Source organism: Cydia fagiglandana, chromosome 23 (assembly GCF_963556715.1).
Source record: "Cydia fagiglandana chromosome 23, ilCydFagi1.1, whole genome shotgun sequence".
Classification (NCBI taxonomy): Eukaryota; Metazoa; Arthropoda; class Insecta; order Lepidoptera; family Tortricidae; genus Cydia; species Cydia fagiglandana.
In genome coordinates this window covers 10,217,996-10,237,663 of record NC_085954.1, presented here as the reverse complement: position 1 = coordinate 10,237,663, position 19,668 = coordinate 10,217,996, and the positions used below count along the sequence as shown (strand labels likewise).

General features: G+C 37.1%; 3 protein-coding genes, 1 non-coding gene and 1 pseudogene across 8 annotated transcripts in view; 1 reads left to right on the top strand and 4 right to left on the bottom strand.

Moving 5' to 3' along the window:
* LOC134675855 (uncharacterized) overlaps nucleotides 1-1,844 on the bottom strand; it is a 90,660-nt gene extending 88,816 nt beyond the window's left edge. For all 5 annotated transcript variants that reach the window (XR_010099816.1, XR_010099815.1, XR_010099814.1 and 2 more), the window contains exon 1: nucleotides 1,618-1,844. The gene's annotated coding sequence lies outside the window, so the exon portion shown is untranslated. The remainder of the gene's footprint in view (nucleotides 1-1,617) is intronic.
* Nucleotides 1,845-4,169: 2,325 nt separating this feature from the next.
* Nucleotides 4,170-4,971, top strand: LOC134675717 (DNA polymerase epsilon subunit 3). The gene has a single exon (XM_063534025.1). It carries the CDS (start codon nucleotides 4,269-4,271, stop codon nucleotides 4,620-4,622), a length of 354 nt encoding a protein of 117 aa, XP_063390095.1. The 5' UTR covers nucleotides 4,170-4,268; the 3' UTR covers nucleotides 4,623-4,971.
* A 334-nt stretch (nucleotides 4,972-5,305) lies between these two features.
* The window catches only part of LOC134675922 (mitogen-activated protein kinase kinase kinase kinase 5), a 67,011-nt gene continuing 52,648 nt past the window's right edge, over nucleotides 5,306-19,668 (bottom strand). Inside the window, exons 18-21 of the mRNA XM_063534267.1 lie at nucleotides 19,310-19,425; nucleotides 17,687-17,822; nucleotides 11,477-11,603; nucleotides 5,306-10,946 (exon numbers count right to left, since the gene is read on the bottom strand). Coding sequence (XP_063390337.1) covers nucleotides 10,847-10,946; nucleotides 11,477-11,603; nucleotides 17,687-17,822; nucleotides 19,310-19,425 — 479 coding nt within the window. The 3' untranslated portion in view covers nucleotides 5,306-10,846. The remainder of the gene's footprint in view (nucleotides 10,947-11,476; nucleotides 11,604-17,686; nucleotides 17,823-19,309; nucleotides 19,426-19,668) is intronic.
* LOC134676042 (U2 spliceosomal RNA) lies at nucleotides 11,729-11,895 on the bottom strand (annotated as a pseudogene).
* LOC134676043 (U2 spliceosomal RNA) lies at nucleotides 14,814-15,001 on the bottom strand. The gene has a single exon (XR_010099875.1). It is a non-coding gene; the product is annotated as a U2 spliceosomal RNA (small nuclear RNA).

The following is a 19,668-nucleotide window of genomic DNA, read 5'->3' as shown; positions in this document are numbered from 1 at the left end:
GAGGCAAGCGAGTTTTAGAAAACCTTTGAATGCAGTTTTGTTTCTTTTTAAAAATAAAGGAATGTCTCCTTTAAGTAAAATGAGCCAGCTTAAGGATTTAAGGTAGTTTCCTTCCAGGGCCCGACTTATCTTTCCACACTGTATACGTACCTACAATATACGTAAATACCTACATCCCATATTAGACCATTTCAAATTATGACTCCAGTCCAGTTCTACCGCTGAACTAGAAGTTTTTAACTATTATAATCAGCCACCAGTGGCGGCGCGTCCATAAGAGCCGATTCCCACCGGCTTGCCTGTTTTTGGACGTTTGAGTAAAGTTGTAAAGGAAATATGTAAGCCAAATTAGCCCCGGCTTGCCTATGGAATCTATGGATATGTTTGACGCGCCGCCACTGTGCCACAGAATATTATAAACAACCAAATCCAAAACAAAAAGGATACTCGGCTCGGCATAAAAATCAACTTTCCGCTGAAGGTTCGGTTTCGGCTAAACAAACTCGCGAACCTTTTCGCCGCGCCGAAACTGTATTAAATTTTTTGGTTGTCACTGTTAGTTGTCCTGACTATAGTCGCGTTTGATTGATTAGTTACAAGATATAGCTTAGCTGAGTTAATATCTATGTATTTATTTATTCGCGAAACTTAAGGCGAGGTAGATCTACCTCCAGTGGCGGCGCGTCAAACATATCCATAGGCAACCGGGGCTAATTTGGCTTACATAATTATTTCATTTACAACTCTGCTCAAACGTCCAAAAACAGGCAAGCCGGTGGAAATCGGCTTTTATACTTACCACAACTACCACAAGTCGCATGCCGACACCGACACCCATGGGGCTTCTCTCACCTTAAAACAGTTTGATAACTTGATAAGGTTATCAGAGGTTGTAAACATTTAAATTTTAATACGTGTACGTCAGTGGCTAACAAGCATGCCGCCTTGATGGTAGTCATAGCCAATGAACGTCTGGAACTCTAGGGGTGTTACATGCGCGTTGCCAACTATTTGAAAACCTGTACACTCCTTCTGTGTCCCCGGCTTGTTTATTTAAAGCACCAAATTAATTATCATAGTTTTCTATTATTACATAGTGTTTAATAATGAAGGTATAGATACCCAATGAACGTAATGATATGTATATATCGGAAGCTATTTTGCTATCGGTTAACGCATGCTGGTAGGTATTCATGTTATCGGTTTGCATAACACAATGTAGGTAAGTATTCCACACGTTATTTATTTATTTCCCTTTCAAATATTGACCTCTATTGCAAACGTAATAAAGTCCAGAATATTAACGAAACGTAACAAACAATACGTATGAATCGAAATCTTACGTAGTTTCAGTGAAGCATGGAAAATTGGGAAAATCAATGAATTCATTGAATATGCATCGCTTTTCTTTAATGAAAAATACTTAGCTACTATGTATTAATGAATATCATTTAACATTAAAAACATTATAATATTTGTTTTAAAAATAACGATGTTTTGACTAAAATATTGTTCATACCTACTTCTTTTACATTTAACGCATACATCACTATTGCACTAAGTAGTTTTGTGAAAAATTAATTTTAAATTCAATAACTTATCGATAAAAACACTCACCTCAATTGATGTCCGAAAAATAATCCAAGAATCGCTCAAAATCACGCACAACTCATTAAAATAAGAAACAACTGAAACACGACTGAATCTAGACCAAATTAGTGTAACGACTATGCACTATTAATCATGTTTTTGTTTAAAAAACATCACAATAACGCGGTGTTCAGGAAATCAATAGAAAGAAGCGTAGAAAACGTCCCTACCGCGCTGCGCTTGATACCGCACTGACACAAGTAAAACGAAACGTGCATATTGGAGTTTGCGCAATACGAACCCAGCCATGCTTGTGCTTAAATCTAACTTAACCATGTAAGTAAATGACAGATTTAAGTAAACAGCTTTTTCTTTCTGTGATTTTTTGGTTCCATTTCTAATCTAATACTCAACTTTAAAGATTGAAATTAGGTTTGTAGGTACAGCTTAAAAAAAATTGATTTATTTCTTAGTTTGTCACTTCGGGTCATTCACCGATGACATTAACTAAAGGCCTTGACTAAGTTATCATCATCGATTTTAACACGGTAACCACGTGAATACTTGCTTAATCTATTTAACCTTTTTAACTTACCTTACTTAAATTGTACCAATTTAATATATTTTCAATTAACCTCATTTCCGGTTCAATTAAAAAAATATTAATTTATCGATATGACTTGTGAAAGAGCCCTCGCGGCGTACTTGCAGAATACTTACCTACTCTTAAGTTTTGATTTTTTTAAAGTCACCTGACCTGAGGTATCAATATATTTTATAACAATTTTACAATTTAATATTGCTAAAGATCCTTATACACATAATAGATGTCGATATTATTGATATTGATATTTATTGAAATCAAATTTTACATTATTAGGTAGGTACCTAGCGAAGTACATTCCATCATCATCATTGGCCTTTACATCTTCTTCAGATGTTTGTTACAGCTGCTGTGTATTCCGAGAGTCGCGTCTTTTCTTGTGACTGAACAAACCGATGCGGGCTCTGCACTGCTTCCCACAACAGTCACAAAATAAATTTGGCGTTAGCTGGAGGTGCCGGTTTTACCCCCTTGTTTTAACTCAAATTAATAATGATTTCTTAAAATGTGCTAGGCAAGTGATGTCACATTTACTCGTATGTGCCTACATTATAACGTATTAAGTAAGTATGTATAAGTAAATATTTTTTTAATACAGTTGCTCAAAAAGTGCTACTTTACGTAGCTGTTTAGCGTGCGGAAAGTTGGTTATCTCGAACTAGTGCTTTTTACTTTTCCATTTTTTTTAAATTTATACTTGTTCCAATTCACGACTACTTATTGATGAGTGTTAATATTAGTTTCCTTTAGACGTCGTAATCAGCATAAAAACCTACCGTTAATGTAAGAATACGAAAAATATTACATATTTCATATTTAATTACTTACCTCTTCATCATTATAACACGTTTATTTTTTAATATTCAATATTGAAAATTCCGTTCTTAATAAGTTGACTGAATGGAACGGAATAGCTGCCAAACGCCCATAGATATAATATACTTAAAGACGACGTCTAACCGAGCTGTCACTGTTACCACTTTTGTTTAGTGTACGATTAACAATGTTTTTCTTATTTTTTCGCAACTGTATTAAAAAACGTCGTTCGATACACGTGCGGAAATGTCATTCTTCACTCGTCCCGAGTCTTGCCACTCGCCTGCGGCTCGTGGCAAGATATCTCGGTACTCGTGAAGTAATGACATACCTTCCGCACTAGCATCGAAATGTACTATTTCGGTAGACCAGGTACTAAATACATTACAGCAATCCTGGATTTTTGAACTGAATCAAATAACTAAAGTAGAGTAAAGTACTTTTTTATGCAGGTAATAGGAGTAAATATTCGAACAGACGAGCTGCCTGATGGGAAGCAGTCATCGCCGCCCATGGACATAGGCAACATCAGAGGAGCCACTTAGGGTTGCTAACCTTTGAGAAACTTAAATACCTGCTTCTTGAAGAACCCCATGTCATAGCGCAAGGGAAACACCTCAGAAGGTAGCTAATTCCACTACTTACACGTTCTGGGCAAAAACGAGCGACTTGTTCTTGGTTTGCCTGCCTGCCCGCCTGGCACTGCCTGACATAATAAAGAGGTTCTTAATATAGTTAGTCAAACAGATCTTGTCAAATTTGAAAAATTTAGGCGCGAAGGGATATCGTCTCATAGAAAATTTGAATTTTGCGCCTTTTTCTACTGACAAGATTTGCTTGACCATCTATTTATGGGCTAATAAGATCCAGCAGATATGAGGCACCGTCGTGTCTTGTGAAGAAATCCCAACAAAGCTGACCGAAGCTCTGGCCACGATCTCAGGAATGTAAATCTCAATAATTTGCATGAGTGCAGTGCACGAACGGCCCCTGTGAAGATCCTAGAGTACAACCTGTGGAAGTTTTTCAGGTATGATATTATGATAAACCTAGTGTTTCAAAAAATCGCACTGCGAAACGGCACCTTGATGGCACTTTTAGATATTATTAACACTGGTCACCCTGCAAGTTGACAGTGACAGACGTCAAAAAACCGCGACATTATTTTGGCTTTGGCGGTCCATCGCATTGCTTGTTAAGCACGCACGTTGCTAATTTTGCTATATATTTTGATCAAAATAGCAAACAAATCTAGACAATGGCAGAAAAACTAGAAGATTTGAACCTTCCGTTAACCGTAGTCACGCGTATAGTGAAGGAAGCTTTGCCCGAAGGAGTTTCAATCTCGAAAGAGGCCCGGACGGGGCTTGCAAAAGCTGCGTCAGTTTTCGTTCTATACGTGACTTCTGCGGCGACAAACATAGTGGAAAAAAAGAAGAAGAAGGCCCTAACTGGTCAGATAGTGCTGGACGCTATGAAAGATATAGAATTCGACAGATTTATAGAACCGTTGACGGAATCTTTGGAGCAATACAAGCAAGTGATGTCGGCGCGAAAATCGGGCGGCAAGAAGAAAGACGAAGAAGAACCGGAAGTGATTGAGGACGATTGATGCGATTACGTTTGTGACTATATCTAAGTTAGTAATATAGTTTACTGTAGTACAAAATCACAAATTTTGGGTACTGAACTGCTCCTATCTCCATGATATATCTGCCATTTTTGGAATGCTTTTTAGAACCCAGTACCGGATTAAAGCTAAGATACCTTACGTAATTCTATATACAGGAGCCTATTCTCTTCTTTGAGTCATCCATCGAATTCAATAAAATCATGAGATTTTGGTGTACTCCTTAAGGTTAATTCAAAAAGCTTTTTCTCATGGAAAAATTGTAAGTTATTTTGTAAGATAGTAGTTATAAGTTTTTATGTGATGAAATACATGATTCCTGTTTTTTAAACTTTTGTTTCTATTTAACAGTCAAAAAGCGAAAATAGCTAACGGGCAGTAAGTATTAGTTTTAATGGGCATCTCTTCTTAAAGTTATACCAAAAATAGTTGTGTTAGAATTGGCGTTTTTTATATTTCTACTCAGAATCACAAGCATTTAACTACCATTTTTACTGGAAAACTATTTTTTGGTCCATTTGGTTACATTTTCATTGCTGCTGCTTATATGAGTATTCTTCACATCTGTTGTGACAGAAGAAATCTATATGGTAGGTTCCTTTTGACCCTGGCTTTCAAAGAGATAAGGGGCTAGAATGGATAAAGTTGATAATAAAACCACACAATATTTGTCATCACTTTATTCAGGAATAAAATCTGCTTAAACAATCTGTAATTGTAACATGAACCGCCGCACCCTCAGTGCTCTACGCTAGCCTATGTACACCAGATGACTCCCGACTCTCCACATAACGAAAATAAATATCATATCTCTATCTCCTATTCTAATTTATAATCTTTGATTGCAAGAATTTAATTTTTCATATTTTAATACTAACAATAAATTTCATCAATAAAATTGATGAATTTTATTGACAGCCAGTTTTAATACAATATTTTAATTTTATAGAGAAAAATTGGAAAGACTTAATCTATGAAAAATAATTTTTGTATGCGTCTGGTCAACATGCAAGCTATAATCATTTTGTATTGTTTCTACAAGAAAAAACACAAAATTAGCTAGAAAGCATCTTGGACCATGTACTTATTGAGAGAGAGTAACATGTTTTACTATGTCATCTAGGAGAATATTACCATGTACAGGCCACTTCAAATATTTTCTTTTCGGAATTTATTCCATGAGGCCTGGCCATGGGTCTACCATACTGACATGATACTATGATGTCTACACTAAAGATCTATTGTTATAATATGACTGTTATAAGTTATTCTGGCTAGTATACTCACGAAAAATACTATGCAGCCAATGTATAGTAGATGCTAACATTTGTATTTGTGTTGATTGGTTGACAATGGTCCAAAATGACCTGAGAAACAAATATTGACGCCGAAACGGCAAAAAATCGTCCTGTGTGGAGAATGGGCAAGAAAAGCCGACCCCAGATGGGAAAAGGCGTAGGTGGAAGATAACATAATAAAATGACATACCTTAGAAAATGGACTAGTAAAATAAAGCCTCTAGGGTCTGTACGGCGACATAATCGCAGGAGTTCTGGGCTCTAGTCTTTACGAAAATAACTCATAATCATTTCTTGATTGAGGTGAACACACACTTGCTTGATATTTAAATAAAACTCTATAGCCTTCAAAATAAGGTTGAATCTCTAGTGAAGACATCATTGACAGCATACGAGTACATACATATCCTACAAAGAAAAGCTCAGGTAAATAGATTACATTTTCATTACTAATTTAATACTTCTTTAACATTTACTTTTGTAATTTTACATTTTAATAATAGACTCTTTATTCCAGACTTTGATTTGAATAATTTTTAATCTCTAAAAAGGTAATTATTATCTACGTTAATATAAGTTTAGCAATATACTGGTGTTAAGGACTTGTCTAAATACTTGTTCATTAAAACATACTTTGAATTATGCTTGACAATAGCTGTTAATCATAGTTTTATTCGAAATATTAGTTTTCATTTGTTCAGTTGCAGGTAGGTAAGGTATTTAACTATTTTTCCCGATTTTGAAAAAGTTAATAAACTTTTTATTTCAATCCTTAGCACCAGCAGACTACACTAATGGTGTTCTGAACGCCGCTTCCGACCTTATAGACCTATTAATTCAAAACGTATATCTACAAATTACATGTAATGTTCTCATAATCGGTATCAAGCTTATCCTACAGTTGTCAACCATTAGGTACCCGTTTATGTCAAGGAATAAGATTTCCGCGCCGAATTGTACATGCGATGGCATTCTTACCGTACCTAATACTCTGCCAAAACCGGCAATAGTAAAACTAGTTTAATGTATTCAAAAGGTACTTAAATGCACAATACAGTACGTAGCGGCCCCCTTTTTAACTATCTTTCGTTAAATTTAAATAATTACCATTATTTAGCTGTGGCGCTATTTAGTGTGCACGTTGATGGGCTCTTAACTTCGATTTTGGTGACAGGAGTGGCTCACTCAGCGATTTCGTCGCTTTGCTACAGGTAGCTAAAAGTACATCCGTTCCACACCAATTTTGGGGAAAGCCATAAGCCGCGCGTGGCACTGTCGCCACCTAGCGGCCATATCTGTGCTGATCGTGACAGACGCGTTGTTAGAGAGTGAGTCTTCTGTACCTAGTACTTATTTATTCTGTGTCATCGATCAAAGTGGTTGGGTTTCTGGTTGACAACTGCAGATAAACTCATCTCAGAATCATACGACCCGGTACTAACAGCCCTTATTCAGTCCGTGCGAGGTGTAAAGGTGTCACGCCAATTCTGACAGCAAGCAGCTCTGCACATTCTGCGCGCTCCAAAATGAACCATAATGGTATGTTAAATTGTCAAGAGACGCGGCATGATGCACATTCCAAATGGAGCCCTATATCTTTGTTATTATGGTGCAATTTAGAGTGCGACGGAACCGGAAATCTCTGCCTGCTATGCTATCGGAAATGGAATTGAACCTTAACGCTAATTCATTTGGCAATCAAGAAACTACGATATACTTTAGAAGCGAAGATATATAGTTTCTTATTAAATATACTATGCTATTATAGATATTTTATGTTGCGAATAATCATAATAGAAAGAAAATATTTTTTTGATGTTGATCACGTAGTGGTGACGTATTACCAAATCCAAGATTTAAAGTTGAATATATTGTTTTTACGCGTAAAAAGGTACAGTCAAGGAATTTAAATTCCGACCCATTTCGTACTTTGTCACAGTGACAACCGTATGAGGTCTCTAGGGGCTTTCATATTGATTGTCACTGTGACAAAGTACGAAATGGGTCGGAATTTAAATTCCTTGACTGTACCTAGGACAATGGCGCCAGGGCATTCATTTTAATACTGGAGCATCTACGTCTTAAGCTCTCTTTTTACGACACAAAATAATTTATTAAAAATCCTTTTAATAAACACTGACTTTTGATTTTGTACTTTTCGAAATGTTACTGTTATTTTTTGTATACAGCATTCAAGTGAGTATCATATCAAAGTTTATGTTCAATAAAAGTTTAAGGTAAACCTAGAGACCAGCAAATTTTAAAGAATGCTAACAAATTTCGTTAAAAATGTGACAATGAGGAAATTATATTTTATATACTTTATCTTTAAAATTTACGTCATTGGTAACAAAAGGTGCATAAATAAAATAAAAAACAAAAATGTACAAAATAAATTTTTATTACGGGAGATAAATAAACGGGATAATCAAATCTGTGATGGAACAAAAATATTCTCAGTTAACGTTATAAAACTTATCATAAACAAATGTTAAATACATAATCTCAAATCATAAGTCTGATGGAATACACTGATAATAATATTAAATTACACATTTAGGTACTTTTATGACAGTCGAGAATTATCTCTTTCTAAATAAATATTGTATGAAAGAAATGCATTTAAGACCGTGATAAAAAAGCTAGCATTGGTAAAATTCTCTTGTTAAAAAGTTTTGAACGCAATGTTACATAAAAGCTATGTGTTTAATGCATTAACTATGTCGACCACAAAAGTTGGCAGAAAATGTTCACTCACCCCTGCAAGAGCTTCACGTCAAAACCAGACCATCAGTTATTAGATACGAATATGAGGTTTCCATTAAAAAAAATTAAATACATTTTAAAATTACAATAACTATGCTATTTATATAATACAATCGGCTAAAACTAGTTTGGAATAATCGTAATTATTTACAAAAAATACACAAGCGAGTTTACGACATTACCGATGCCAGTCCCCTTTTGACGACTATTATTTTTATAGATGCTCCTTTATTTTTGGATATATTCTTTATTAATCGTTCATTGAATAGCAATTTGCATTAAAAATAAGGTATATCTTATGTCGTTTTCTGTTCATCTTGCACGATATTTGAATAAACTTGAAGATGCGTTTAAAAGCCTGAGTCTTTTAGACAAATATTAAATACATATGTTCAATCATGTTGAGCTTCACTCTCTCACATATAAAATTAAATAAATCATCCTCAAGTGTCACTCAAACCTCCTTTTAATAGGTACGAATTCGCGTAATGAGTCATTTTTATCGAATGCCTCAAAATATTTCACCTCATACCACTGGTTTCGGTAATATACGTACAACCTAAATTTATAAGTCTATGTTAAACTATGTATATGTATATCACAAATATAACAATATAAAGAACACCTCACTCATTTTAAGACATCGTCAAATTTTTTTTTTGTACTTCAGCTGTCCAAATTTATGACAATATAATTTTTGTTTTAGTATACTTTACTGGATCTAGAAATGTATTTTATTTGTTCTTTATACTGTTTTATTTATGTACTAAATAATGTCTTTTATTAGATGTTACTACCCCTTACAGTCCAATATTATTAGAGATTAATAATAATCACAATTATTTGGTTGTTACACGCTTTACGAGGTAAAATTAATAAATAAATATTTTCACTATGAAATGCTTATTGCATCAAATAAGGTCTAAGATTGCTTAATTGCTCTAGGTATTCTCCATCCAGTTAACAAACCCAGAGAAGACTATAATTACAGTCTAACAAGCCAATTGTATAAGTAGAAAAAGGCCGCATATTTGAAAATAGGATGCATATTTTCCTGCTGGCAAATTGATTTGCCAGGTTTTAATTAAAAATGCAAGAATAAAAAGTAGCTTACTACAAACTTTTCCCCTTATGCTTGAAGGAGATCTTGATCATATAATCGTTTTATGGTGTTTCAGCCACCTTCAAGTATCTTAAAAATCGATCGATAGATTTAGTGAACTCTAAGAATGGCGTTATTTATAATAGTAAACAAGTCAAACAAAATACCTGCATGGAAAATAAAAAAAACTCGACTTTTTCTAAGTATCACAACTTTCTATGCAGATAAACATTCTGTATTATTTAGTCGTCTCTTAAATCGAAGAGCGTAAGTGGAAGGTATCGACTTGGGTCGTCCCATTCGTTTTCCGTCAAGTTCTTAAATTAGTCCTATTCTGCTTTCGTCACTCATTCTACATTGAAAGCCATCGACGATTGTGACGAATGTAGAATGGGTGACGAAAGCAGAATAGGACTAATTTAAGAATGGGACGACCCAAGACGATTCCAAGTGGAATACGCGAAATATGCAAAAGTACAGTAAGTAACGCTTCAAAAACCCTTTACGTAGTTTATTTTCTTGGTAAATAAATGCTCTATCGGCATTGAGAATTGATTAAGATATTTATTGTGAGGTTGTAAGTATGTTTTGATTAATAATATAGTTCTTGTTACTCATCTCGCGATATCTTTAAATGACCTTCTAACACTTGCACCATTCCACTAACCTGGGGTTAACCGGTTAAACTTGGAGTTACCATGGTTACCAGTACAATTTGACACCGGGTTAACGGTTTAACCGCTTAACCCCGGGTTATTGGGATGGTGCAAGTGGGCCTAAAAGGTTAAATACTAAATTCCCGCCATATATGGATGAAATCATTCAGCGCCTACAAAGACTATGTGCGTTTACTTTTACTCATTACACCTGCATTGAGTTAAGTTTTAACCACAAACATGCTAAACACGAAAAGTACGTAGTGGTGTTCCATACCATATGTCAATTTTGAACATCTCCGCTTAGCGACTTCTGCTGCTGACTGTATGTATGTCTGTCTCTGCCATGGGTGTTAGTTACCTATATCAATGTAATATGTGTGTTTAGTAGGAGGCCTCGTGCCCCGCCAGTATGTAGAGGTCGTTCCCGTCGTCTCCGGATAGCGTGTTGCTTTGCAGCAAGTGCGACTCCAGCACCACAACCCTGGAAACAAGGCATATATAAGCTTGTTTTCTTACATCAATTACATCAAAAGCCGGTCAAGTGCGAGTCGGACTCGCGTTCCAAGGGTTCCGTACATAAGTCCGACTCAGCTCTCGTCGGTGATCTCCTGCGTAACGTCGGCGTGCCGCAACGACCGGCCCTGCACGCCGTGTCGGTGGAACGCCAATACCGAGTCGCATCTAATATAAACTGTATGGTGTGGCACTCACTTGTCGCTCCCCCGCCGACGGTACGCGCGGCTCTCGTCGGTGATCTCCTGCGTGACGTCGGCGTGCCGCAGCGACCGGCCCTGCACGCCGTGTCGGTGGAACGCCAACACCGAGTCGCAACTAGTATAAACTGTATGGTGTGGCACTCACTTGTCGCTCCCCCGCAGACGGTACGCGCGGCTCTCGTCGGTGATCTCCTGCGTAACGTCGGCGTGCCGCAGCGACCGGCCCTGCACGCCGTGTCGGTGGAACGCCAATACCGAGTCGCATCTAATATAAACTGTATGGTGTGGCACTCACTTGTCGCTCCCCCGCAGGCGGTACGCGCGGCTCTCGTCGGTGATCTCCTGCGTGACGTCGGCGTGCCGCAGCGACCGGCCCTGCACGCCGTGCCGGTGGAACGCCAACACCGAGTCCGCCAGGCACACTGAATATACATACACAAATATTGTTATACAAAAATATTCTTGAAACTTGAATGTGAGGTAAGGTAACTCGGTAAAGTCCAAAAAATATGAGTCAGTTCCTAAGTCATAAGTATATTTTTAAGGTATTATGTGGGCCAATCCCGGCGGCACTGCAATGCCGGGCCGACCCGTGACGGGAGTGGAGCGAGCCCCGAACATCCCGTCGGTTTACAAAAATCAGTTTAATATACTGGTCCCTCAGTGAGGGAACTTTCAGATATTAAGAGTCCTTACTCCTACAGACGAGCGTATTTTGCAAAATGCTTCCTTTTTCATTCAAGATTACGACGTAACTATTAGTATTTATTCAAAAACTGATAACGTACTTAAATAATCATTTCTTAAACTAGGGGCTGCAAACGTTCTAATTTTCATTTTCTCTTTTTGAACCTAAAATAAATGAGTTTTCTTAGAAGTCTTTTTCAAAATTTGCTGTGAGAAGGGTCGTTTCGGCTCTCAATTTTGCAGTAAACAAGAATCATTTGGTGTATGAATGATTACAATTCAACTCATCATATGTTATACGAGGGGCTTACATGCTTGAAAATCGAACTTTCATTTAAAAAACATGATAAAATACCTTCCGAGTTTTCTTCATTTTTTTGGTGAAAACAGGGTTACATTACATTTTTTTATCGCTAATTGGACTTATATTTTGCCACAAAAAAAATCTTTTAACAAACTGTAACTTTATGTTTACTCATTAAAAAAAAATCATAACTATAGGACCTACCTTGCCGTAAATATATATTTTTTTAAAAGACCTATAAATCACGCTGCAGCGACGCCGCGCGCTCATTCTCCGCCGAGCGCGCTTAGGGAACGGACCTGCGCTCGATCGTCAGGCGCTCATTGCTTCGTAAACATTGAGCGAGTTCCGAGAACTGTTGTATACTATGATTAGAAAATCTTGATCCAAGGGAGAGTACATTTTTCACACCATATTAAATTTTAACAACCGACTCCCGCTTATGTGATAGATTTTCAGTGTTACTTGAATTCTGGTTAGGGTTTGCATTTTAATTATACCCGGACGACCTGGATGATGTCCAGGTTCTCTTGATGGAGTCAGGAATTGGCCACCGAACTCCTAATCTACTCATCTTAACTCCATCGTGTTTGGGCTCCATGGATTTGCCTTGACGAACACCACGGATCTAGATGAGGTCCAGGTTCTCATGATGGACTCAGGAGTTGGTCACCAGAACTCCTAATCTACTTATTATCACTCCATCGTGTTTGGGTTCATTAGATTTGCCCTGACGAGCATCATCTGTTTAGATGAGGTCCAGGATCATGAGACCCTTCTGGTGACCAACTCCTGACTCCATGATGAGATGGTCACCAGAAGTCCTAATCTACTCATCATAAGTCCATCGTGTTTGGGCTCAATAGATTTGCCCCGACGAGCACCATTGATCTAGATGAAGCCCAGGTTCTCATGATGGAGTCAGGAGTTGGTCACCAGAACTCCGAATCTACTCATCATAACTCCATCGTATTTGGGCTCAATAGATTTGCCTTGACGAGCACTATCGATCTAGATGCGGTTGATAGATTATTAATATTATTTTATTTTATATACTTACAAATAAAGCTTCATTTGCTTCCTCCCTTTTCACATCCTTAAGGGATAATTTTTGAGATTAAAAGTTTGCTATGTTATTCCCCGGGACTCAAACTATCTCTGTACCTACCAAATATGAACTAAATTGAATATTTTAAACTTTCGCGTTTTGAACACATATTAACTCACATACCCGCGTTAGACCCGTCTATAATGTGGGTTTAACTAAATTGGTTCAGCAGTTTAAGTGTGAAGAGGAATTAAAAAAAGTATTTTTTTTCTTCATATTTTATGTGTTTTTACTTCGGAATGGTGACACCTGATGATGATGATGATAATGACAATGAATTCGGCACCCCCGATTTATACGAAAATGATACTAAACTTGGCCTAGTGGCTTAAATGATACAGATATCAAGATCAAGTTGTGAGCCCCGCCCCCCCCCCGCCCCCTCCGCCCCCTAAAAATTTACATCAAAAATCTGGGTGGCAGAGAGTTGTTACATTGTTAGTACTCTCAAATTTATTGTTTTTATACAGGGTGGCCAAAAAATAAGTGCTTTTCCGTTGCTAGCAAGAAAATGGTTGCTAAAAAATGTACCCTCCCATAGAAAATGGACTAGCCAAAATCTATGAAACAGCGATTTCGGTGTAGGTCCCATACTAAAAGTTGCTCATTATAATCACTAAAGCTCCCTGGCAACGGGAATTCCCTTATATTTGGGTACCCTGTATATGCATACAGGTATATATTAGGGTGTTGCTTATTTCGTCGAAATTAAAATTTTCTATGTCTCACCCCCTTAAATTGTTCTCTTTCACTAAAAAACAATTAGAATTTTTTATTTCGTTTTAGGGGTCGCTACTGAATTTAGAAAATTTGAATCCTTCATACATTATGATTTTTTTTTAATTTTTAGTTTTTAATTAGTGAGACAGTGAGTCAAAGTATATGGAAGCTATTTACATGTAATTCAATACTAGGTATAGTCAATATATTTTAATTTTTATTCCTATTTTAGGAGTGCGCACTGCTGAATGAATATTTAGAACGCCTAAAACACGCATAATAAGCTTTAAAAAAATAGTGGTATTATTTTATGTTAAACTGCACATTAATACACCCTGATCCTGACTCGTTGATTCATATAAAAAAAAACAAGAAAAAAGACTAAAAAAAATAATCTTGTATGGAGGGTGCAAATTTTCAAAATTCGGTAGCGACCCCTAAAACATAATTGAAAATTCTGAAAAAAATACACATTTGTTTTTTAGTGAAAGAGAACAATTTAAGGGGTTGAGACATAGAAAATTTCAATTTCGACGAAATAAGCAACACCGTATGTATATATACTATAATTTAGTATAATATTATCTTTCAAACATTTAATTATTCAACTTCCTTGGTGAACTGACTTGAATAGTTCCTTGACTTCATGGATGAACTTGTCGCAATAATTCCATGACATAGGTAAACAATCATTATTATTTATTCGTCGTTGGTTATATATTTTCTCAACACATACACTCTATTCACTACTATCATGCTTATAAAAGAGTGCCAATATAACGTTAAAATAAATTTACTTGCAAATTAAATTGAAAAGTATCAATATTATTCTCGTCTGCGTTGAAACGCGCATAGCTTTGCCGGCGCTCGCGTATCAAGCGCCAGCGCCATCTATCGAGTGTTATTTCGCAAAATCGGCGAACGCTCTAAGGAATAAGGGCTCTTAAGCTGAAAAGAACAGATACTACACTTTGATCTTAGCCAAAAGGCCGAGAAGCGATAACACTACAAACTTGTTCGGAGAGGGTCATTGAATCAGGAAAAATCTTAACACCGCGATGTACGATTTCCACTGGACTTGCGCAGCGACATCTAGCGGCAAATTGGGTAAACCACTTCCACTGGCGCGCTGAATTAATAATATACCTTACGGTATGGAAATAAGGTTTAAAATCAAAAGCACTAACCACGAGCTTATCCGTGTCATTGCAATGCATTAGGCAGGTAATGAAAGTTTTTAACTCGGGGTATTAAGAGTGGTAGTCCGCCTGTCCAATATCTTGGTCCAATGTCATTCCGTCACACTCTTTCATCAAGCCAAATGTGAGACGCAAATACTAATAGGGAATATTAGGCAAAGCTCTGCGTAGGTGGCACAACTAGCACATACAGTAAACAAACATCAATGACACATCATGCGTCACTACGTCAATCACATGGCGTACCGTGAAACACGGCAATCGAAAGTTCGGTTTCTGCCTCTCTACCACTTTTGCATATTCGAGCGATAAAGAGGCAGATAACTAAATTTCTATTTTCGCGTTTACCGGTAGGCCCTTGTTAACAAACCGCCTTGATGCAACAATGTCATATTTTATTGTCTGTGATAACTTGTCAAAAAACAGTTTAACGCACAGTATGTATAAGTTAGTCTATGAATTTACTAGAGTCGGTAGTGCTCAAGGCCTATTGACTTCCTTGGAATGACGTGACCCTTCATAATTTGTACATGTGTGCTCCGTTTCTAGAGCTGTATTGCCAGTAATTACCATAAAAATATTTTACTACAGCAACATTGCTAGAACTGGCTTTGTCTATACGATTTCTAGGAACAAATCCAATTATTTTATCAAATATATTTTGATTTGTATTTTATGAAGTAGTCAAAGTCATATGTAAATTATATTTATTTTTTGAAATATGTAAATTATTATCTATTTCAGTTCGTCTTTGTCTATGTTCATAAAATCTATGAAGGGTAGACGTGCCTCTACCCTCCTTGATAAAATTAAAAAAAAATCTTTGTCAATAGGCCTCTTTGATAGGCCTTGATTTGAGTCTGGCCGGTAAGAACATAAACAAGAAAAAAGTCTGTAATGTCAATGCTGTCATTTAAGTCATTTAACGCCAAAAATATAAATTTTCATATAAAACGATTTATTCACTTGAAATATATTTATTTACCTATTAATTAATTTAAAAATAAATACTATTCATATGTACGAGCAACATATCTAAATGCGTCTTCGCACAGACTTAGTTAAATTTAAACCGTTGTCGCTCCTCCTTCCTTGCTGTATTATGTATCCGGCAATGGCGACTTCATCAACAATTCTTATCCGGATTATGAAAAGCCCTAATGTGTGTGTGGAAACCGTTGTAGTAAACCAGAAACAGCGATAATTTCAAGGTAAGAAATATATCAATCTTTAAATAAAAATGAGCGTACTAATTACCAAATTCAAATATAATAATTTAATCTTACTATCCCCGTAAGTCCCGCGGACGCTATATCGCGTCCGAAATTATAATCTAAATTCGTCATAGATGTAAAACCTCTCATTGGTTACGAGTAAGCTGGTAAATTTAGACCTTAGGAATTAGCGACGTTAGTAATTAGGAAGTTAGATTATATTGTTTAATTTGTGACTATTTTGTTTTAGAAAGTGAATCATGGCTTGAGCGTGAGATAATAATATCATATGATTTCTTGGAAAAAGCTCAAAGGGCACGTATCTGCTGCATATACAGACTAGTTTTCCGGTGACCAAGAACGCTGCGTGGAGCTGTGGAGCAGAAATGTCCGATAACCGGATAGATGTAATAACAACTTGTAACCATTTGCCATATCAATGTATGTATTCATATGTATTGCTCCTAACATATATACACTAATCCTAATAGGAATGAAAATATTTATATCTTAATAATACGTAACTTTTTGTAACCTTTTATATTTGACGAATTTTTAAATATAGTACCTAATCATTATCTTATAACGTATTTCTTTATTTATTTGTGATATGCTAATTTAAGAGCCCAACAACGTGCACACTAGCACCACTGCTAAAATAAATAATCGTGATTATTTAAGTTAAATTTAAATTTTACAGGTATTTAAAAAAGTGGCCGCTACTGACTGTATTGTGTATTTAAGTACCTTTTGAATACATCAAACTAGTTTTTATGTTGCTGGATTCGTCAATCTATGAGCTCAAAACAAAAACGGCCGCTTTAGTTTTGAACGGGTAGGTTGACGAATCCAGTAACATAAAAATTTGTTTAATGTATTCAGCAGTGGCGCTAGTGTGCACGTTGATGGGCTCTTAAAAACCTGACCCCAACAAAAAATAAAATAATACAAAAAGAAATTCCCTCTCCGGGATTCGAACCCAGGACCATTAGCTTCCTGAACTGGATTACTGCCAATACCCGCTAGGGGCGCTAGGCTAAACGGGTTGTCAATTCTAATTACAATGGTATCCTACCGAGCGCTAGTAGTATAAACGAACTTTTGAAGGGGACATTTTTTTGTATGGAGTTATCGTTCTTCTCCTAGTGAGTATTATATTCTTTGGTAGTGCTGCACTCTGGCGGCAGAACATTGCAGTAATATCCCCTATTGGACAAATAAATTGGATATGTGGAATACCAGCCTTCTGAAGAAGAATGAATTATGTACTCACATATGCTGTCAATATTGAAGTCGAACTCTATCCTCGGCAGCAGTTTGTTCTTCCGTTTCTCATCCTCCCGTCGCGTATCGAGCGCAGGCGGCAGCACGGGGATAATATCGACCACATTCTCGTGACACACCAACACCTACAACATAATAGATTTTACAGTTCATCTGGTGCTCCATTACGACACCCTGTGCTATAATAACGATAATTTAAAGGGACAGACAAAACATCCTCCAGACTGAGCATAGTCGCGGTACCCCCTCTGCCACGCATACGGTAATTTTACTCCATGTTCGAGTCGAAAGTGTCTTTGTGTGACGCCCGTGTCTTTGAACGGACCAATCACGGCACGGGACTTCGCTCACCTCGTCCCGCGCACCCCACGCATTTTTGGCATATCGGTTGCATGAAATAATTGCTCTAAACTCGGTCTAGAGGATTCCTAGTCTATGTTTAACGCAATATGTACTGTAAAACGTTGTACGATACACGTGCGAATAGGTCATTCGCAACTAGTGTCGATCTAAAACGCTCCCTTTGGTCGTGTTTTAAAATTCGCCACTCGTTGCAAATTTCCTATTTTTACACTTGTATTGTAAATGACTATTGTTTCGTTGATTACGACACTGTTCAGCACTTTAGTACTCTAGAGTTACACCCAGACGCAAAACTGCATAACTGCATGGCTACTATAACCTCATAATGTGTCCATGCAATTTTACAGCTCACAAAACATAGGTACCCCCCTTTTCACTGCGGTGCATCATACTAAAAAAATATAAAGTATAAGATGTGTATAGATAGAATAGTCCAAAGATTTACTTCTTCGAAGTTCATCATTCATCATCATCATCATTTCAGCCTATATACGTCCCACTGGCAGTGGGCCACTGCTGAGCACAGGCCTCCTCTCGTGCGCGAAAGGGCTTGGGCTATAGTCCCCACGCTAGCCCAATGCGGATTGGGGACTTCACATACACCTTTGAATTTCTTCGCAGATGTATGCAGGTTTCCTCACGATGTTTTCCTTCACCGAAAAGCTAGTGGTAAATATCAAATGATATTTCGTACATAAGTTCCGAAAAACTCATTGGTACGAGCCAGGATTTGAACCCGCGACCTCCGGATTGAAAGTCAGACGTCATATCCACTCGGCCACCACTGCTTCTTCGAAGTTAGATGGCGCTAATAGTCACAGTGGATTCAAGTGACCTAATAAATTCAGTACATATATAGTTCATTCATAATTGTTTTCCATCGTATTTCCTCGGAAACGTTTGTATATTTGTCATGCTACTTCATTCAACTTCAATACTTTTTATACCGAGACTGACTAAAATAACGCGTTCGTACGTTTCCGTGAAAATACGATGACAAATAATCATGCATAATCTGTAATTGTTAAACTTAAAATTTACTTATAAGCCGTGGACAATACTAATTTTGAGCCATAGGACAAATATTTCTAGTGGCATATTTACCGTGTCCTTGTCTATCTGGTGTACGGCCCGCAGCGTGTGCAAGCGTTCGTCGCGCGGCACCACCGTGTTGCTGCCGCCGCAGATGTTCAGCTCGTTCGAGTGGAACCAGGTTGCACCTGCGAGATATTTCTAGTGACATATTTACCGTGTCCTTGTCTATCTGGTGCACGGCCCGCAGCGTGTGCAAGCGTTCGCCGCGCGGCACCACCGTGTTGCTGCCGCCGCAGATATTCAGCTCGTCCGAATGGAACCAGGTTGCACCTGTGCCATACAAAACAAATGTTAGTTTTCATCAAAGACATATGTAACTTCGTATAAGATGAATAAAGTCTAAGGAAAAAACGTGCCTCGGAAATCAAGAAAAAAACATTCTCGGATAGATTTAGCCTATACTCAGCTAGATGGCGTGACGACACCGTTTCATATTTAACAATTTTAACACATGGATATCAGTGAATGATCATGGATCAAAATTATATAAAAATAATAAAATCATTTATCCAT